This window comes from Aquila chrysaetos, chromosome 6 (genome assembly GCF_900496995.4).
Source record: "Aquila chrysaetos chrysaetos chromosome 6, bAquChr1.4, whole genome shotgun sequence".
In the NCBI taxonomy this organism is placed as follows: Eukaryota; Metazoa; Chordata; class Aves; order Accipitriformes; family Accipitridae; genus Aquila; species Aquila chrysaetos.
Window position 1 is genome coordinate 21,823,126 of NC_044009.1, and position 17,347 is coordinate 21,840,472.

General features: G+C 37.0%; 1 protein-coding gene across 1 annotated transcript in view; it reads right to left on the bottom strand.

Annotated features, from left to right (window-relative positions):
• Window positions 1-410: 410 nt before the first annotated feature.
• Window positions 411-17,347, bottom strand: part of BOLL (boule homolog, RNA binding protein) — a 41,787-nt gene continuing 24,850 nt past the window's right edge. The window contains exons 8-12 of the mRNA XM_030018111.1: window positions 16,898-16,945; window positions 9,154-9,279; window positions 7,700-7,774; window positions 2,500-2,636; window positions 411-552 (exon numbers count right to left, since the gene is read on the bottom strand). Coding sequence (XP_029873971.1) covers window positions 2,613-2,636; window positions 7,700-7,774; window positions 9,154-9,279; window positions 16,898-16,945 — 273 coding nt within the window. The 3' untranslated portion in view covers window positions 411-552; window positions 2,500-2,612. The remainder of the gene's footprint in view (window positions 553-2,499; window positions 2,637-7,699; window positions 7,775-9,153; window positions 9,280-16,897; window positions 16,946-17,347) is intronic.

Genomic DNA, 17,347 nt, shown 5'->3' on the forward strand with positions numbered 1-17,347 from the left:
TGCACATAAAAGTTGTCAGTATGTGGGAAAATGGCTTTTACTTTGTAACTAACGGATCTTTTAATTTCTGGATTACAGAAACTTTAATGTTAAATTTTCCCTTTTATAAAAGTATGCTGGTTTTCAATCTATGTTAGTAACCAAAGTTTATACAATTGCCTGTGTATCTGAAATCACCATTTTGTCCTGTAACAGTATTTTTATTAAGAAAGGAAATGCAGGATAAAGTCATCGTTTCATGTGTTTTTACCTGTCCAAACTAGAAAATTTTCATTTTATGACTTTACAAAAAGGAGTATTATTTTAACTTAAGCATTTTCAGGCAAATGTTAGAAGTTAGGAAGAACATATCCTCCATGTGATACGTATGCTAGCGAAGTAGATAGCTAAAAATCTGTTTCACAGAATCTGTAGAAGGTGGTATAAGAATGTTATCTTCCATTCTGTGTGATCTTTTCTAGGATGAAAACGGGGACTTCATGTATATCAAGGTTTCAGACTCACAGACGAATTATGTGAAAAATGTCTTCTCAAAGAATGCGACCTCGATTCCTAAAGAGGGAAAAATGCTGTATTGTTTCTTCTTTTTCAAAGTGTGTCCCATTTACTACATTAATAATGCTTCACTGAAAAGTTACAGTCCATTTTGACATTGCGTCAGCTAGACAGACTTAGTTCAAAAAGGAAATACAGATTTCCATTATGTACATAGGTGAAGTCAATAGTGGCAAGAAACATCTTCCTTTATTTACAATTATGGAATCTTAACATGAGTTCAGAATTAATTTACCTTACAAAAAATAATCAAGTTTTGTTCATTGATCATATAGCCTTAATAAAGTATGTCAAGCTATTAAAGCAATTGTATCCTCTTTTTAATTGGATAGGGAAAATTTATTTTTGTAATATGTTACAGTGCAAAACCATTTAACCAATTTTATTTTTTTACTTTTGCATTCTCCGTAACGTAGATTAGTGCAATGCATTACTGTGGGAATTTACAATAATGCTTATGTAATTTTTTTAGTAGCTAAAACTCAGATTTATAAAACTTGAGCTGAATAACTGATAGCTATCCTATTTGTAAACTAACAAATAGGCAATGGACTGTGATTAAGTAATTTGTCAGTGGATGCCACTAGCTGCTGACAAAAGCATGGCAAGATCCAGAAAACAGGGCTACCATTATAAGCGCTGGCAAGAACAGTTTTTGGAATACTTGATTCTGTTTATTCTTCCTAAGATCAAATTCTCTTACAGTCTCCCTTTTTATCTCAGCTGCTCTGTATCCCATTTGTGGAACTCCCATCTGTTTTATTCTCTTAACCAACCTGAGTCCTTTCTTCCCATTCCTACTATGCCATATCACAGGCTCAAAGTATCTTTGTTTTCTAACCTTATCTTCTTAGGTCAGGCGTTTTCAGCACTAACTTTTTGTTTTGTTTTGTTAAATTTACTCATCTTTTTACCCTTCCTTCTGGCTCTGCCAGTTGCCTAATACAACCAGCTGTAGTTCCTACATCACCATCAGGATATTCAACCCAGTTTAATCTCAAGATTTCAGTTTCTTTCCATTATCTACTAGCCCCACATCACATTGTGCATTGCCTTCCTAAATCTCTAGGTTCCATGGCCATCTAGTGCCAGTCTCCCTGCCCACTTCAGCTTTCACTACATCAACCTTACAGGACTTCAGTCCCAATCTATTTCTTACTCTTTCTTTAGTTTTGACTATTAGAATATGGAGGACACAAACACGTTTTCTCTTTTCTGTTGAGACCAGGCAGTAGAGAAGAACTACGCTCAGTTTCACACTGGCAAACTTCTAATAGTTTTTAACAGCCACACGTGGGGATAAAACGCACAGGCACATATACAGACAAGAAGTCACACCTTAACAAATAGCAAGCCCCTGCTACAAATCACTGGGCTGTTTAAAGGCTATCAAATAAGAAACGGACACAAATTTTAACATGTGCAAAACATGTATTCTTCCCTAGCTTCATTTTATTAAAATCCTTATTTTTTAAAGAAGTGCAAGCAACTAAAAGCAGCACCTTTTTCACAATAAAAGCATGGTTAAGCACCTGCCAGAGTATAACTCCATGAATACAAACCACTAAATCACACAATATAGGGAGAAAAGGGGAAAGAGTTGAGTTGTCAATAAAGGAATTAAGAGAGTTTTCAGAAACAAAAATCATACATTGAAGTACTGTAAGTTTCCCTCCCTGTTGAAGGAAAATAATCCAAACACACACAGAACTTGGGCAGTCGAACTAGAAATAAAATAATGATGGAATTAATATATACATTATTATCCCAGGAATGAATGACAAGGATTATATAAAGTTTGTTTTACATAACAGAATTATTAGGAAATTTACAAACATGCAGGAAGCAGCTAAGCAATATTGCAGAAATATGCTAAATTCTATCTGAGCATGTTTTATTATTTACTAATTTGTAAATAGCAAACATTGCAATGAAACAACTGACCCCAAGTTTCACAACAGGCAGCTGCTAGCTGGTACGTTGATGATGGATCTCAGCCACATGGGAAGGACTGGACAAGAAAATCAGTACAGGTAGACTAGAGCTGCGCAAATGGCTTAATAGTGAATGCTCCACAGCGTCTGTCAAGTAAAGAGAGAGAGAGAACATACAGATCAGAGAAAGTCAAAGAAAAAAAAACACTAAACTGGAATGAGAACAAACTATTAAGACTAGAAAAAGAGGACATTGTAAAGAGAATATAGAATGAAACAATGCGAGAAAAAGCATGCCATCTGCACCTTTCGATGTTAATATAAAGTTAACAAATGTTTTTGGTGGAGTTTAAAATACCCCTTTTACAGGCAACAGGCCTTGCTACAGCTGGTGACAAGGCTCTTGTTAATCATATATGATGACGACTATAAGTTTAGATTCATGTTTCTGAGACTAATGTAACTTTAAACAAAAGGTTTATTCTTTCTCTCAATTTCACTGCATGTATAAATGAAAAAAATACTTACCTACACAGAAAGTATGTTGTAAGGTTTAATTTTTTTGTTCCAGATGGACTATCATACAATAGCACACAACAGTATAAAATTACTATACTTTTCCCAAAATGATTACACCAAGACTACTTCTTATAAAAACCACAACTTATGTATAAATATACATGCATGTGTATGTATACAAACATGTATAAACACATGTATATTTATATTATACACACACACCACACAAATTTTACCCTATTACTCTCAACTGCAGAGAAAAATGGAGTGCTCTAGGTTCAGTTAAATTTACAGAACATTCACTACCAAAAGGCCAAGGTGTTAGCATCATGCACCATTATGATCTGAATGCATATATACATGAACCATATTACAAATGAATACCCCAAATTCTGTTTTGACATAGGAAGATCCTCCTCTGCCTTTTCAGAGGCAACGTAATTACTGCCAATATACTGTAGACTGGAAATGCCCAAGCAAAAACATCTTTGACCTTTCTAAAAAGCATTTTCTTATAGTAGAGTAGAAAATTCGATTTTAAAGCTATCAAAAAAGAATGTGGGGAATAGAGAACAAAGTAATGACAAAAACCAAACATGCAAACAAATCCGAAAATCAGGATACATTTCTATCATTGATAGGTTCTGACTGGAGAACTCTGTTAACTGGGTTTTCAGGAAAAAAACATAAAAATACTTACTGCTTTTGTACTCTTCTATGCCTTTCCAGAACATTTTCTGAAGAAAAGGGTAAGCTTAAAAGAAGTACTATAGCTCAGCACTCCAATCCAGTGTATAGCACTTTTAGGTTCCAAGAATTGGATTAAGGAAGATTGTCAGGCTTTATCAGCTAAAACTAGTCTATTGTGGGGACAGGAGTGAAGAGTTTATATAATGTAAGAATGATTTTTATTTTTTTTTCCTCCTGAAGCTAAATGTCCAAGCTCAAATAAAAGGGAACAGCTCCTCCCCTCCCCCAAGGAGGAAAAGACACTGTATGATCCCATACTGTTAATGCCGGCAAAAATATTCTGTTGGATACAGACGATGGGAACAGCAAAAACTCGGACAGACTAGAGCCATGCCTACCCCCTGACAGGTATACTGCAGCTGGAAAAGATGACTGAGAAGAATAAAAAAACGCCCAAAAGCATGAAGCAAAACAACAAACCCCACTCACCTACCCACCTCCATGTGCCAGAACCTTTTACACCTTTGCTCAGTTTATATAGACTGCAACTGTGTTGCTCAGCATCCCAGGCCTCAGGGGAATCCCTCATACACACACAATATAAAATAAACATTTACCAGGCCACTACCTCAAGATATTCATCCAGCAAAACAAAAATTTAACTCACAGGTATTTCTCCCAGGTCTGAAACCGGAGAACATGAATTTCAATCTTCCCTCAAGTTTCTGCTGTTACTGTAGACTACACAGACCTTACTACCAAACACAATCTTATACGTGTCCTCTAGGAGCATCCAAGCATTAATCTCTCTATTAGAGGATGATTTAGGATTTGAAACACTGCACAAGATCCAGCAGAGATGAAAAAAAATTCATGCTTCCTAAAAAACAGGTGGCACCTAGCAGCCTTTGAGAATGTCAACCTTATCCATTTGCATAAATGTGAAGATGAAATGACTTCCACATACTCATGAACAAAACATGTTACAATCCCCAAAAGAAAACACCTTCAAGTAAATACAAAGGATCACTAGCAAACACTTGATCAAGGGGAGAGGATTAGTATTTTTGAATGAAACCTGATCTTAAATACCAAATTTGGATCTAAAAAAAAAAAAATTATAGTTGGACGTTGGGGAAAGTTTTCTTCTAATTTTCATTTAAGACTATTACAAATTTTGTACTGGAAGTTACATCAACAAAATCCTATTTAAGTGGTAGGATACAATGAAAAATAAATTAGAGAATTGCCAGAACCAAAGCTGCCTTTGTTAACTGCTACATGGTTTACATGATTAACAAACTAAGCTCTCTTTATACATCCACAACATTAATGGAAACACTGGCTTAGAAATTTGTGATTTTCTTCAGTAAAGATTTCATCCATTTTGTTTGCTCACCCTTGTGACTTAATTAAAATATGACTGCAATGCATGCTCCACTTTGAGCTGCATTTGAAAGCTGTAAGAAGTCTACAACTGCCAAAAATATCTGGATATTGGCTGTACCCATCCGACTCTCACCGTAGGACTTAGAGCTCCTAGTATAAAGCAAATGTTTATTCCTAATGCAATTCCTAATGCTGTGGAGGCAATTAGCAGATTACCTTCAAGGTAAGGTCATTCATTACTTTAGGCATCTGCTCTCTCTTACGTGGCCACTACTTGGCAATTTTCAAGCAGCAGATGCATTTGTTGGGATATTTTAACAAGACTACAGCCAGCAGGCACTATTTTTATGCAGCTGGGGAGCAGGTGGTAATGACACAACCACTTGCTTAATACATAGCAGTCTGCTGTCAACATTTGCTCTTTTTTTCAATTGTTGAGTGCTCAGCCACAGTGATAGACACAATACAAGCTGATCATATTCATTACACATGAAATATATTCAAAACTTTAAGTGGGTACGTGAAAAGGTAAGGTGAAATGTGAAAAGGAAGAATTATATTCCAGAACTACTAATTACTACTAAACGAAGCTAACTAAAGAAATAAAAATTAAAACCTGTCAAAACCTCTTTGCCATCAGCTTGTAATGAATAAAATTACTGGAATTCAGCAAGTCTTTGTAAGGGTTTAACTGTATCTGTGAATCTACTTCAGACACGAACAGAGCAGATTTTCAATTATGGGTAACAAGAGTTCTGAGAAAACAGGTAAGAATGAGCAAGAAATACAGTGAAGGAATGGACAGGATTAGCAATTTCATGCTCAGTTTCATCAAGTTTAAATCTGCACTGGTAACAAAATCTTACTTCTTCTACCTTATCCCAAACTTCTTGTATAGGTACAAGAGTTTGTGCAGTTGCATGACAAACCGGTCTGAGGAACTGATGCAGGTTTAAGTTAGCTCTTTTTGGGTGGTGGGAGTGGGGCTTCCATCTTCAACTACATCCATTCCCTGACCTGGTTTAACCACATTGCCTCACAAAAACCTCTACCAGCACAGGAAATGGGTGGTGTGGAAAATGGAATGAATTGCTGGGTTATGCCAGCTTTGGCTGTGTGTGAAATCACTTCTAAAGCTATGAATAAACATAGAAAATACTGTATCATGAGATAAATAAGAGTCTGAATTTGCAGCTCATTTCCTGTGCCACAGTAACCAAACATGGTTTGACCATGCATGCACACATTCTACTATAAATTAACACATTATCACTTATCACAGAGTAAACTACTTTGCTATAAAGTGAAGCATGGTACTATGGCAATTACTGTAGAAGAGGAAGAGCTATCATGCTCTAGATCTACCTTGTAACTTACTTCACACTATCTTGTTCGTATAGCCTTGACCCTAGGAAAGATAATAGAAGTCAAGTTTCAAGGTAAAAAGCTTGTTTCTCTATTTGATACCGTAAGTATGCACTGGTTTTTGATTCTGAGACTACTATTGCCATTTTTTTTAAAAGTGTTTTCCTACACTGTTAGAAAATGGAATATAAACTGGATATTACGATCACTGTGTTACATCAACTCCCTTTTAAGTATTTCTTAAAAATACAAATCAGTCAAGATTAGTATTCTCAAATTCATATTTAGCTTCTGTTTTTTTTAATTGGAGTACTTGCATTTTATTCCAAGACAACACTTAATGTTACAGCCCCCTCTACTGGAAATATTTAGCAGATATTATTACACAATAGTCTGGAAAAAAGATTCTTCTCTTAAAAGAAATGTAAAATAAATGAAAAAAATACATATAAAAGCCTATAACATGGCTTTGATTCATTCCTATTTAGTCTGTTATTTGTAGTTGAGTAAGCATCTTTCACAGAAGAGTAAGTGCTGTAATATCAAGTAAAACTACTGATACCTTTAGTCCTTTGCTATCAGGCAAATCTAGGCTAAATCTAGTTTAGACGTTATTTCATATGTTGTGTTAATAACCTTATTAATTTAGGCAAAAGGACCTTAAACTAGGACCCAAAAAACCCCAACAACTTCTGTCAGGTGACATGGAAGAATCACATTTTAGAACAGCCATTCAAAATCAGGACTGCACAGAAAAACACCCACAGGTGGCCAACCAGGACAGCTTTTCATCCTCTGTGTTCCAAAATCCCTCATTTCCACAACATGAGGTGCTTATCTAAGGCTGCAAGTAATGAATTCAACTTCTCAAGATCCAGAGACATACAGACAAGGATTTGTAACCATCATGTCAAAGAACTGAATGAGGTTCACGGATTTCTCTCAAAATACATTTTTTTATTTGCAGTTTTCTTTATATCTCAAGTTTTAAAATAACTAGTCATGGGTTTTTTTGTTTCCCCAAATAGTTCCAAAATAAGTAATACCTATGTCCTCTGTAACAAAGCCTCAAGTAAAAAAAAAAAAAAAAAAATCAGTTTGTTGGAAACATTTCCATTTTCCTTTATTTATTAATTCATTAATAAAAGACTTTTTCATCCCTGCCCCTCTTGTCTTACTGTCTCCCTGGAAGAAACGGGACACTAATACTACCATGCTTGCTTTAACTATCTTAGTTTGACACTCACAGGTGCAGGTATGGCTATGGCACTCTGGGCATAAGGCTGGTGATGTGGTGCTTGAACTCCATGGTCAGAATACAGCTGGTATTTAAAAAAAAAAAAAAAAAAAAAAAAAAAAAAAGGCAGAAAAACTTGTTACACAATTTTGCGTTTTTGCAAACCTTTCACGCGAATTTAGATTCCCTAAAACTCAAATTGTGGGCTCTGTTTATCTAAACTACTGACTTTTTACAAACCAAAATTTCAATATTTGGAACAGTGTTCAAATGTGTAGATCAGCATATTGAAATGTAATTCTCAGCATTATCACACTTAAAAAGTATTTACATACAAATAATACACAGGCTTTTCTTTTGATTTTACACCATCTTCTGAATTCCCACATACTGCTTCCTTTAACATCAACAAATTATGTACCTGTGAACTGAGACCATGTTACATCCAAATATTCCTTAACTAGTTTCAGTATTTTTCTTAGTGCTCACAGATTTCTAATTTTTCTGTGTAACTTGATATCCAATTTATGAAATACAAGAGGTAAAACAGTAACATTGATAATAAGATTTATGATTATACAATAAATACCAAGATTTATGCAGTTTAAAAAAGAGAAGAAAAACCCCAACAACCAAAGTCTTGTATTATTCAATACCTTTGTAGGGAAATTATATTACTTGGGTATCTCAGGATTTCCCGCTTAAGATGTCTGAAATACCAGTTTTGGAACTTCTCTTGTAATAATACAATACTCTTCAACTTTTGTAAAAATACTTGATTACTGTCCTAATTTACCATTTATATTGGCATCCCTGTTAAAGAGGAATGAATTATCAAACAGGAAAAGTACCAATTAATCGTAATACATTTTAATTTTATAGTAAGTTTTTCTGTAGTGAATTATTTGTCATTTTTAATATCCAATTATAAAGAAATGGCCTTATTGTACATTAAGAATCTCTTAAGAAACATTAGAAATGCTATTGATATAGAAGCAAAAAAATTGTAAACAAAGAAAAAAGTTATTTTGTCATTCAACTACTCTTAACTCATTCTGATCTTCAGAATATTTAGAAACGAGCTTCTACTTGGAGAAGAATTATTACTTCAAGAAGCAGTTATGGCTTAGGTAGACTAATCCAGCATTCTGAAGAGTCTGACTAATTTTATTTAAGTGTTATTTAAAAAAAAAACAAACACCAAATTGACTAGTCTTTATAGTGCTGTCATACACTTGTGACTCTCAAATATTTCAGAACCAAAGCATCCTCCTAGAAAACTGGAAGAGATACTCTAACTTGAGGACAACAGAAATGATATAACAGCAGCATCATGGGTGTGGGGGTAAGCACAGGGAATAGTTGGTGTAAGTGCTCTGAATTGCCTGTGCTTAAACTAAAAGATTATGTTTTTCAATTACAGATAAATGCTTCAATTGTAAGTAAAGTTTTTTACAAAAATACCTCAGGAACTGCAGCTTCCACTAGGAGAGGTGGAGGTATACATCCACTTTCCTGGGTAACCCCTACTGGCTGATAAATGACTTCAGATGGCTGCAGATACAAGAATGAAGGTGAAGAGGCAGGAGACTGAAATAAAACACATAGTTTTCATAAGTTATATAATTTAGGCATTATAAACACCAAAGTTTATTTTACGGTCTTCTTTGCTACATATAAACGAAGATAAAGCTTTAAAAGAAAGTGTCAAATTAATCTTTGATAACTTCAGGAAACTAAGTGAGGGGGAAGTGGGTAGAAATGTCAGATAGTAGGATAAAACAAAACCAAATATGTCCTTTAATCACTTTCATATATTTTTCAGATATTATTTACATTTTGGAGAGCATTGTTAGAGAAACCCTAAAATTTATAAAATTAACACTTACTCTCAAGATCACAGAAACATAATACAGTTTAATTTTCTCTTGAAAAATTGTTACATTAAAAAAAACAAGTATTTTTGTTTTAAAATTAAACCCACAGTATTTCTGTAAATCAGCATCCAGATTTCAAAGCAATAGAGAGACATCTATTAAGAGAAGAACTGACCATAACTGGACAAGGCTGGCTGCTACTAAAGTAATAAGGATGCATTCTACAGTTCAAGCTTAAGGGACTTGGTCCTCCTTTTGGCTTCAAACTCCTCAAGTTCTTTGAGTGTCAACATTTCCATATTAAGCTCCTTTGCTACAGAGATCACAAAACCAGTGAAGTCTCCCTGCTAAAATTACCAAGTTAGCAATATCAAGTTCTTCCTCCTATTTCAAGGGTCTGGGTCTAATTTCACCATACTTGTGTGTCTTGTTGAAGACTAACCTAAAAATGTGAAATGATCTGTTTCTTTCTATGCAAGATGTTCTTTGTATGGGTATTAAGCTGATAGTCTAAAGACACTTAATTATTTGTAATCAGAAAAGCAAACAGCTAGCATTCTTTAACCAAGGACATCCTGGAGTAATTGGGCCTTGAGGAACCTCAAAGAAGAATTCAAAGACCGATAAGAAGGAAACATCCCACTCTAGAAGGCGCCAAAAGTTGAGTCATTGATAACGGGCATGAAGTCAGTGGACGTCTGCGGTAACTGGGGGTAAAGTAAAGGTGGCTGGGGGAGATCATGACAACCGACTCAATTTGAGACTTACCCTCACCCCTACTCCTTGAGCATGCACTGTAGAATAAAAGAACACTGTACCTTTAATTTGAAGGAGAGAAAACCTTAGCCCAATAGAAATAGTGGCAGCTAAACAAGTACCAATAATGATTTTGGGAAACGACTTTGGAAACTAAGTGGGTGAATCTGAAACTGTGTAAAGTGCTTGCTTGTTTAACTGTAGGGTGTGCTAGCTTTGTGGAATTACCACCTAGCGCCCACCTTTGCACAAATATGAAATAAACAACGTCTCTCCTGAGCGTGTGATTATCGGCTCGTTGCACACTGGGCGACAAATCCGCTTTTTGTACAACAGGTTTTGGTGACCCAGATGGGACAGCCGTAAAGCCTTGCCCGGATCGACTTGCCAGCTACTGGCAGGCAGAAGCTGCTCTTCAAACTCCAGCACGCACCGACCTTTTGTTTTGGGGACTCTGCAAGTACTCTCCCTGTCTGGAGCAGGTAAGCAGCACAAATGTGCAACACACATATTAGAGACATTGCAAGGGGGGTACTTTACATGGTAAAGGTATATAGAGATATTTTATAAAATTTGTACACGCTTGACGGTGACGACTGGAGTGCATGAAAGCGTGGTTAAGAATGTTCTTTTGGGCTAACAGTATGGAAGCAGGACAAGGGGCAAGACAGTCTGCAGAGCCTCCCTTTTGCTCTCCATTACGATGCATCCTAAAATATTGGAACAAGTTTGGTGGGGATCCCCTAACAAGGAAAAAATGAAAAGAGTACTGCACTCAATGGTGGCTGGTGTATAAATCAGATGATGAAGAAAAATGGCCGGAAATGGGAACTTTGAATTACAGTATTATTTTGCAGCTAACGCTGTTTTGTAGAAGGCAAGATAAGTGGGATGAAATCCCATATGCAGATATGTTCTTTGTTTTAAGAAATTATTATGAAACAAGAGGGAGATGCAAATTGTCAGTATCTGATAAGGAAATTACAAAAGGTAGATGGTATGTCAGGGATGACAATAACTCAAGCGATTGAGATTTCTTATAAGGCGTATAATAACAGGAAAGAGTTAGGAAAGAAAGAAAAACAAAAGGAGAAACTAAAAGATCAGAAGCAAAAGGCTGCTATTTTAGCAGCTGCATTTAGTCAAGTGCAAACATCCTCCAGGGGAAGGGGTTTACCGAGAGGCAGGGAGTGTGGAAAGGGATGGGGAAAAGGGGTAAACATTGACAAGAGAACCCCTTTGGGGCTCGACCAATGTGCCATTTGCAAAGAAAGGGGACACTGGAAAAATGAATGTCTGAAAAAAAAAAGACCAACTTGGTCTCCCCCTTGTGCCCCTATCCCTGAGGCTGACTTACTAGTGATCAGTACAGAGGGTTCTGATTGACAGGGACCAGGGGCTGAGAAGTTTAATTCCCCAGCCAAGCCCCTGGTTCCAGTCAAGCTGGGGAATGAAATTGTTACATTTTTAGTAGATACAGGGGCAGCTTATTCTGTGTTAAATAGCTGTAAGGGACCTATAAGTAAGTTTTCTATGGCAGTGGTTGGTGCCATGGGAAAGCGAGAGGTTAGGCCCTTTCCCAACCTATGATGTGTGAAATTGGAAAGAAAACACTGATGCATGAATTTTTGTATATGCCAGAATATCAATTACCTCTTATAGGATGGGATTTACTAAATAAATTGGGAGCACAGATAACTTTTGAAAAAAAATTCAAGTGCATGCTCCTCAGAGTAATGCCTGGGGAGCACAAGTTTATATGTTACAAGAGTCAATGGAAATCAAGGACATGAAGAATGAACAAGCTGAAATCCCCTCTGAAATTATGGATGTGGTGGTCCCCTTTGTGTGGGCAACAGAGGCCTGGAAGAGCTAGATCAGCCAAACTGGTTAAAGTGGAATTAAAACAGGGAGTGAAGCTGTGCTGGACCTAAAAGATGCCTTTTTCTGTATTCCTCTGGAAGAACAGAGGCAAAAACTGTTTGCCCTCGAGCAGGAGAGTCCTACAACAGGACACAAGATGCAGCTATGGTGGACAGTACTTCCCCAAGGATTTAAGAATAGCCCCACCATCTTTGGTAATGTACTAGCAAAGGAATTGAACAATGGCAAGGCAAGAACTTGTTAATTACCTTGCTACAATATGTGGATGACATCCTGTTGGGGGCAAATACCATTGAGGAGTTTAAAGAAGCAACCATTAGTTTAATGAACTTTTTAGGGCTAGCTGGCTATCGAATGTCTCAGAAAAATGCGCAGATTGCACAGAAAAATGTGATCTATCTTCGTTTTGAAATTTCTCAAGGAGAAAGAAAACTGGGGATCGAGAGGAGGGAAGCAATTTGTCATGACTGCCCCACCCAAATAAAAAGAGTTAAGAGGATTTCTTGGAATGGCCAGGTGGTGTCGCTTTTGGATACCCGATTTTGGATTGATGGCTAAACCTTTGTATGAGGCTATCAGGGGACCACAAGTGTTGGAATGGACTCCGGAATGTTGAGAAGGGTTGGACAATATAAAGGTTGCTGTTATGAGTGCCCCTGCACTAGGCCACCCCCATTTGACAAAGCCTTTTGAGCTTTATGTGCATGAACGAGGACATCAAGCAACAGGAGTGCTCGTACAAACTTTAGGGGACTGGAAAAGACCAGTAGCTTACTTTTCCGAACAACTGGATAACGTAAGCTCTAGATGGCCAGGGTGCTTAAGGGCAGTAGCTGCAGCAGTGATGTTAATACAGGAGGCACAAAAGATAACAATGGGACAAAGAATCACTGTTTATGTGTCACATGCAGTTATAACTGTTTTGGAACAAAAAGTACATCACTGGCTGTCTCCAAGCAGGATGGTACAGCATCAAGCAACCTTGCTTGAACAAGAGGATGTGGCAATGAAAGTATCTAATACTTTAAATCCAGCATCATTGTTGCCCTCTTGATAAGAAGGATTAACACATGATTGTTTACAGACCATTGAGCAAGTATATTCTAGTCATCCAGATTTGAAGGACTCCCCTCTAAAACATCCTGATTAGGAGCTATTCATTGATGGAAGTAGCTTTGTAAATAAAGGGGAACAGAAGGCTGGGTATGCTGCTGTGACTTTGGAGAAGGAAACAGAAGTGGAACCATTGCCTGTAAATATATCTGCTCAGAAAGCTAAACTGATTGTTTTAACTCCAGCTTTGGAATTATCAGAAGGAAAATGAGCTAATGTGTATTCTGGTTCAAAATACACCTTTGGTGTGATACATGCTCATGGTACAATTTGGAAAGAAAGAGGACCGTTATCCTCACAAGGGAACTGATGTACTTAAGAAATGATGTACTTAAGAAATGATGTACTTAAGCCACCTTAAGAAGACCACAAAGGTCTTGTGAAACAAGATACCCTTCGTATAAACAAGGCATGCCTCGCTAATGACTGTGCCCCTGAAGAAGAACTGAAAGACTGATAAGAAGGGAACATCCTACCCCAGGAGGCACCAAAAAGTTGAATAATTGCTAATAGGCATGAAGTCTGCGAAAACCTTCGATAACTGGAGGAAAGGTAAGGGCGGCAGGGGAAGATCACAACCACCAACTCAAGACCAAAAAGACTTACCCCCCCTTGTTGAGCATGCGATGTAGAATAAAAGAACACTCTACCTTTAATTTGAAGCAGGGAAACCTTAGCCCAACAGAAATTGTGGTGGATAAGTGACTACCAGTAATAGTTTTGGGGAAGAACTCTGGAAATTCAATACGTATAACTGAACTGTATAAATTGCTTGCCCATTGAGGTATGGTGTGTGCTAGCTTTGTGGATTACCACCTAGCCCCCACCTTTGCACAAACGTGAACTGGAATAAATACCTCTGCTCTGTGTGTATATTGGCGTTTCGCACACCGGGTAAACGACCCCACTTTTGGGACAACAAAAGCCCATAAAATATGGCAAAGAAATTAGGGAAGTACTTGATGCAGTTAACAAGCCTAAAGAAATAGCAGTTACACATTGCAAAGCCCATCAATCTGGATGTACTAATGTAATTAAAGGAAATAAAAAGCCGATGAGGCTGCAAAGAGGGCAGCTTTATCAATAAATGTAGCAGAATTAATCCCAGAAAGAGTTGTGAAAATTGAAGTACCTGTATACACCAAAAAGGAAAAGAGACTTGCAGCATTACTGAAATGTAAGAAGACTCTGGAAGGATGGTGGGTAACCTTGATGGGTCAGTGTAGAGTGACTTTGCCTATAATGAAGGAGCTAATGGAAAGGACACATAAAAGAACACACATGGGAGTTGAAGCTTTGCTTGAGGCAACGAGACCATATGCTGTGGGAATTAATATGTTGTTAATAGATAAAGGGATTGTACAGAAATATGAAGTTTGTTTAAAGAATAATCCTAAATTCAGAAAAGGCCCCCCTAGGAGAGGTAAGCAAAGGTTTTACACCTGGAGATTACTGGAAAAATCAATTTTTCTGAGCTACCTAGTTGTAGGGGATCTAAATATCTATTGGTGATCATGGATACTTCTTCAGGATGACCCAAAGCTTTCCTGTATCACACCAAGGCAAGAGAATTGGTAAAGGTTTTACTTAAAGAAATCATTCCGAGATTTGGGGTACCAAAAGGGTTCTCCTCAGATCGAGGACTGCAAATTGTAGCAGAGATAGTCCAAGGGATATCCAAATTTTTACAAATCAAATGGGACTTGCATACCCCATGCAGGCTGCAAGCAAGTGGGAAGGCAGAAAGGATGAATCAAACAATGAAGAGACAAATTAGTAAATTGTATCAGAAAACACACATGAAATGGATTGAAGTTTTACCATTAACATTATTAAGAAGCAGAGTTACTCCAAGGGTCAGAGAAGGGGTTAGCCCTTTTAAGATCTTATATGGAAAACCATATGTAACAAATTTAACTGGAAAAGGAAATTCAATGTGCCCCAAAAGGTGACTAGATACTTAGTGATTACCTCTTGTCCTTGGCAAGAGTTCTTTCTTCCCTGCACAGGTATATCCAAATAAGAACCCCCGTACCTTTGGATTCACCTGTATATTCATTTAAACCAGGAGATAAAGTATATTTGCAAACTTGGAGAGAAGAGCCACTAGCAGAAAAATGGAAAGGACTTTATTTGGTGTTGCTGACAACTAATACCATCGTGAAGCTGCAGGGAATAGACTCATGCATTCACTATACCCAAGTGAAAGCAGCGCCTCCTAAAACGTGGAGAGTTGAGGAAACTGGACCTTTGAAGCTGAAAATAGAGATGCATGAACTGTACTTGGATTAATATAAAGTCCATCCTGCATTTAGAGTATACACGAGGGGAAGTGTTTTTAATACTGTCTTATGGGAATTATTTTAATATTTTTTGTTCTATTTGTACAAGTTTACTCAATCTTAATAGTTGTAGTAGTGATATTTGTCTGTATCTATGTAATCATATCATGTATTTTTAAATGTATTTCTAAATTGTTACATTTAGAATGAGACTTATACGAAGAATATTCATACAAGTCTCAAAGGGGGAAATTGTTGAAGACTAACCTAAAAATGTGAAATGATCTGTTTCTTTCTATGCAAGATGTTCTTTGTATGGGTATTAAGCTGATAGTCTAAAGACACTTAATTATTTGTAATCAGAAAAGCAAACAGCTAGCATTCTTTAACCAAGGACATCCTGGAGTAATTGGGCCTTGAGGAACCTCAAAGAAGAATTCAAAGACCGATAAGAAGGAAACATCCCACTCTAGAAGGCGCCAAAAGTTGAGTCATTGATAACGGGCATGAAGTCAGTGGACGTCTGCGGTAACTGGGGGTAAAGTAAAGGTGGCTGGGGGAGATCATGACAACCGACTCAATTTGAGACTTACCCTCACCCCTACTCCTTGAGCATGCACTGTAGAATAAAAGAACACTGTACCTTTAATTTGAAGGAGAGAAAACCTTAGCCCAATAGAAATAGTGGCAGCTAAACAAGTACCAATAATGATTTTGGGAAACGACTTTGGAAACTAAGTGGGTGAATCTGAAACTGTGTAAAGTGCTTGCTTGTTTAACTGTAGGGTGTGCTAGCTTTGTGGAATTACCACCTAGCGCCCACCTTTGCACAAATATGAAATAAACAACGTCTCTCCTGAGCGTGTGATTATCAGCTCGTTGCACACTGGGTGATGAATCCGCTTTTCGGACAATGCTTCCGCTAGCAAAACTCCAGTGAAACATCACAGTATCAGTTAATAAGCTAGTTAATGCTCATTTCTCCTATCAGGCAAAACATGGCAGTTTCTACCTGCTTCTGAGAACATATTAGATAATTTACTACAAACTTTTTGCCAGAGGGAGAAGAGTGGGAAAGATGCTTTCTTTACATCAGATTTGATGTTTCAATAAATGCTATTTTATGCCTTCTATTGTATCAGCAAGCATTGCAAATGCATTGCTAAAATATAGCAATTGGTATTTATTTCAACAGTGTTGTGTATAGTGGGAAATGTTACTGTTAGAAAAGCGCACCATACCTTTAAACTAGATGCAAACTAACAGTAAAATACTGCAACTATGGACTGTATTTACCTGTGGAACAGACCACTGCCACTGACTTGAAAGACACTGTGCTGCTGCCTAAATTCAAACAAAAAAGGTATTACTTATGTGATTAAGAATATACACATACTAGAATTCCCAACACACTAGAATCAAACGCATCTCTAATCTATAATCAATTCTTAATTAAAAGAAGAAAGATTATTGTCATTAAACCCCCAAATAATTCAGGAACGTAGTTTTCTCTACTTCCACTCAGCCTCTGACTTGGGCATTTCATAAGGTTCTAAAATACTGAAGCATCTAAGCAGCATGCCTAATTAGGAAAACAGAAGATACAATATGCATAATATTGTATAAATATAATGTATAAGTGTATAATATGTATAAAATTGTTCAATATGCATAGATTTCAATACACATTAAAAACATGGACATACTGCATAAATCCCGTTGTGGGCCACCAAGATGGTTAGTGGA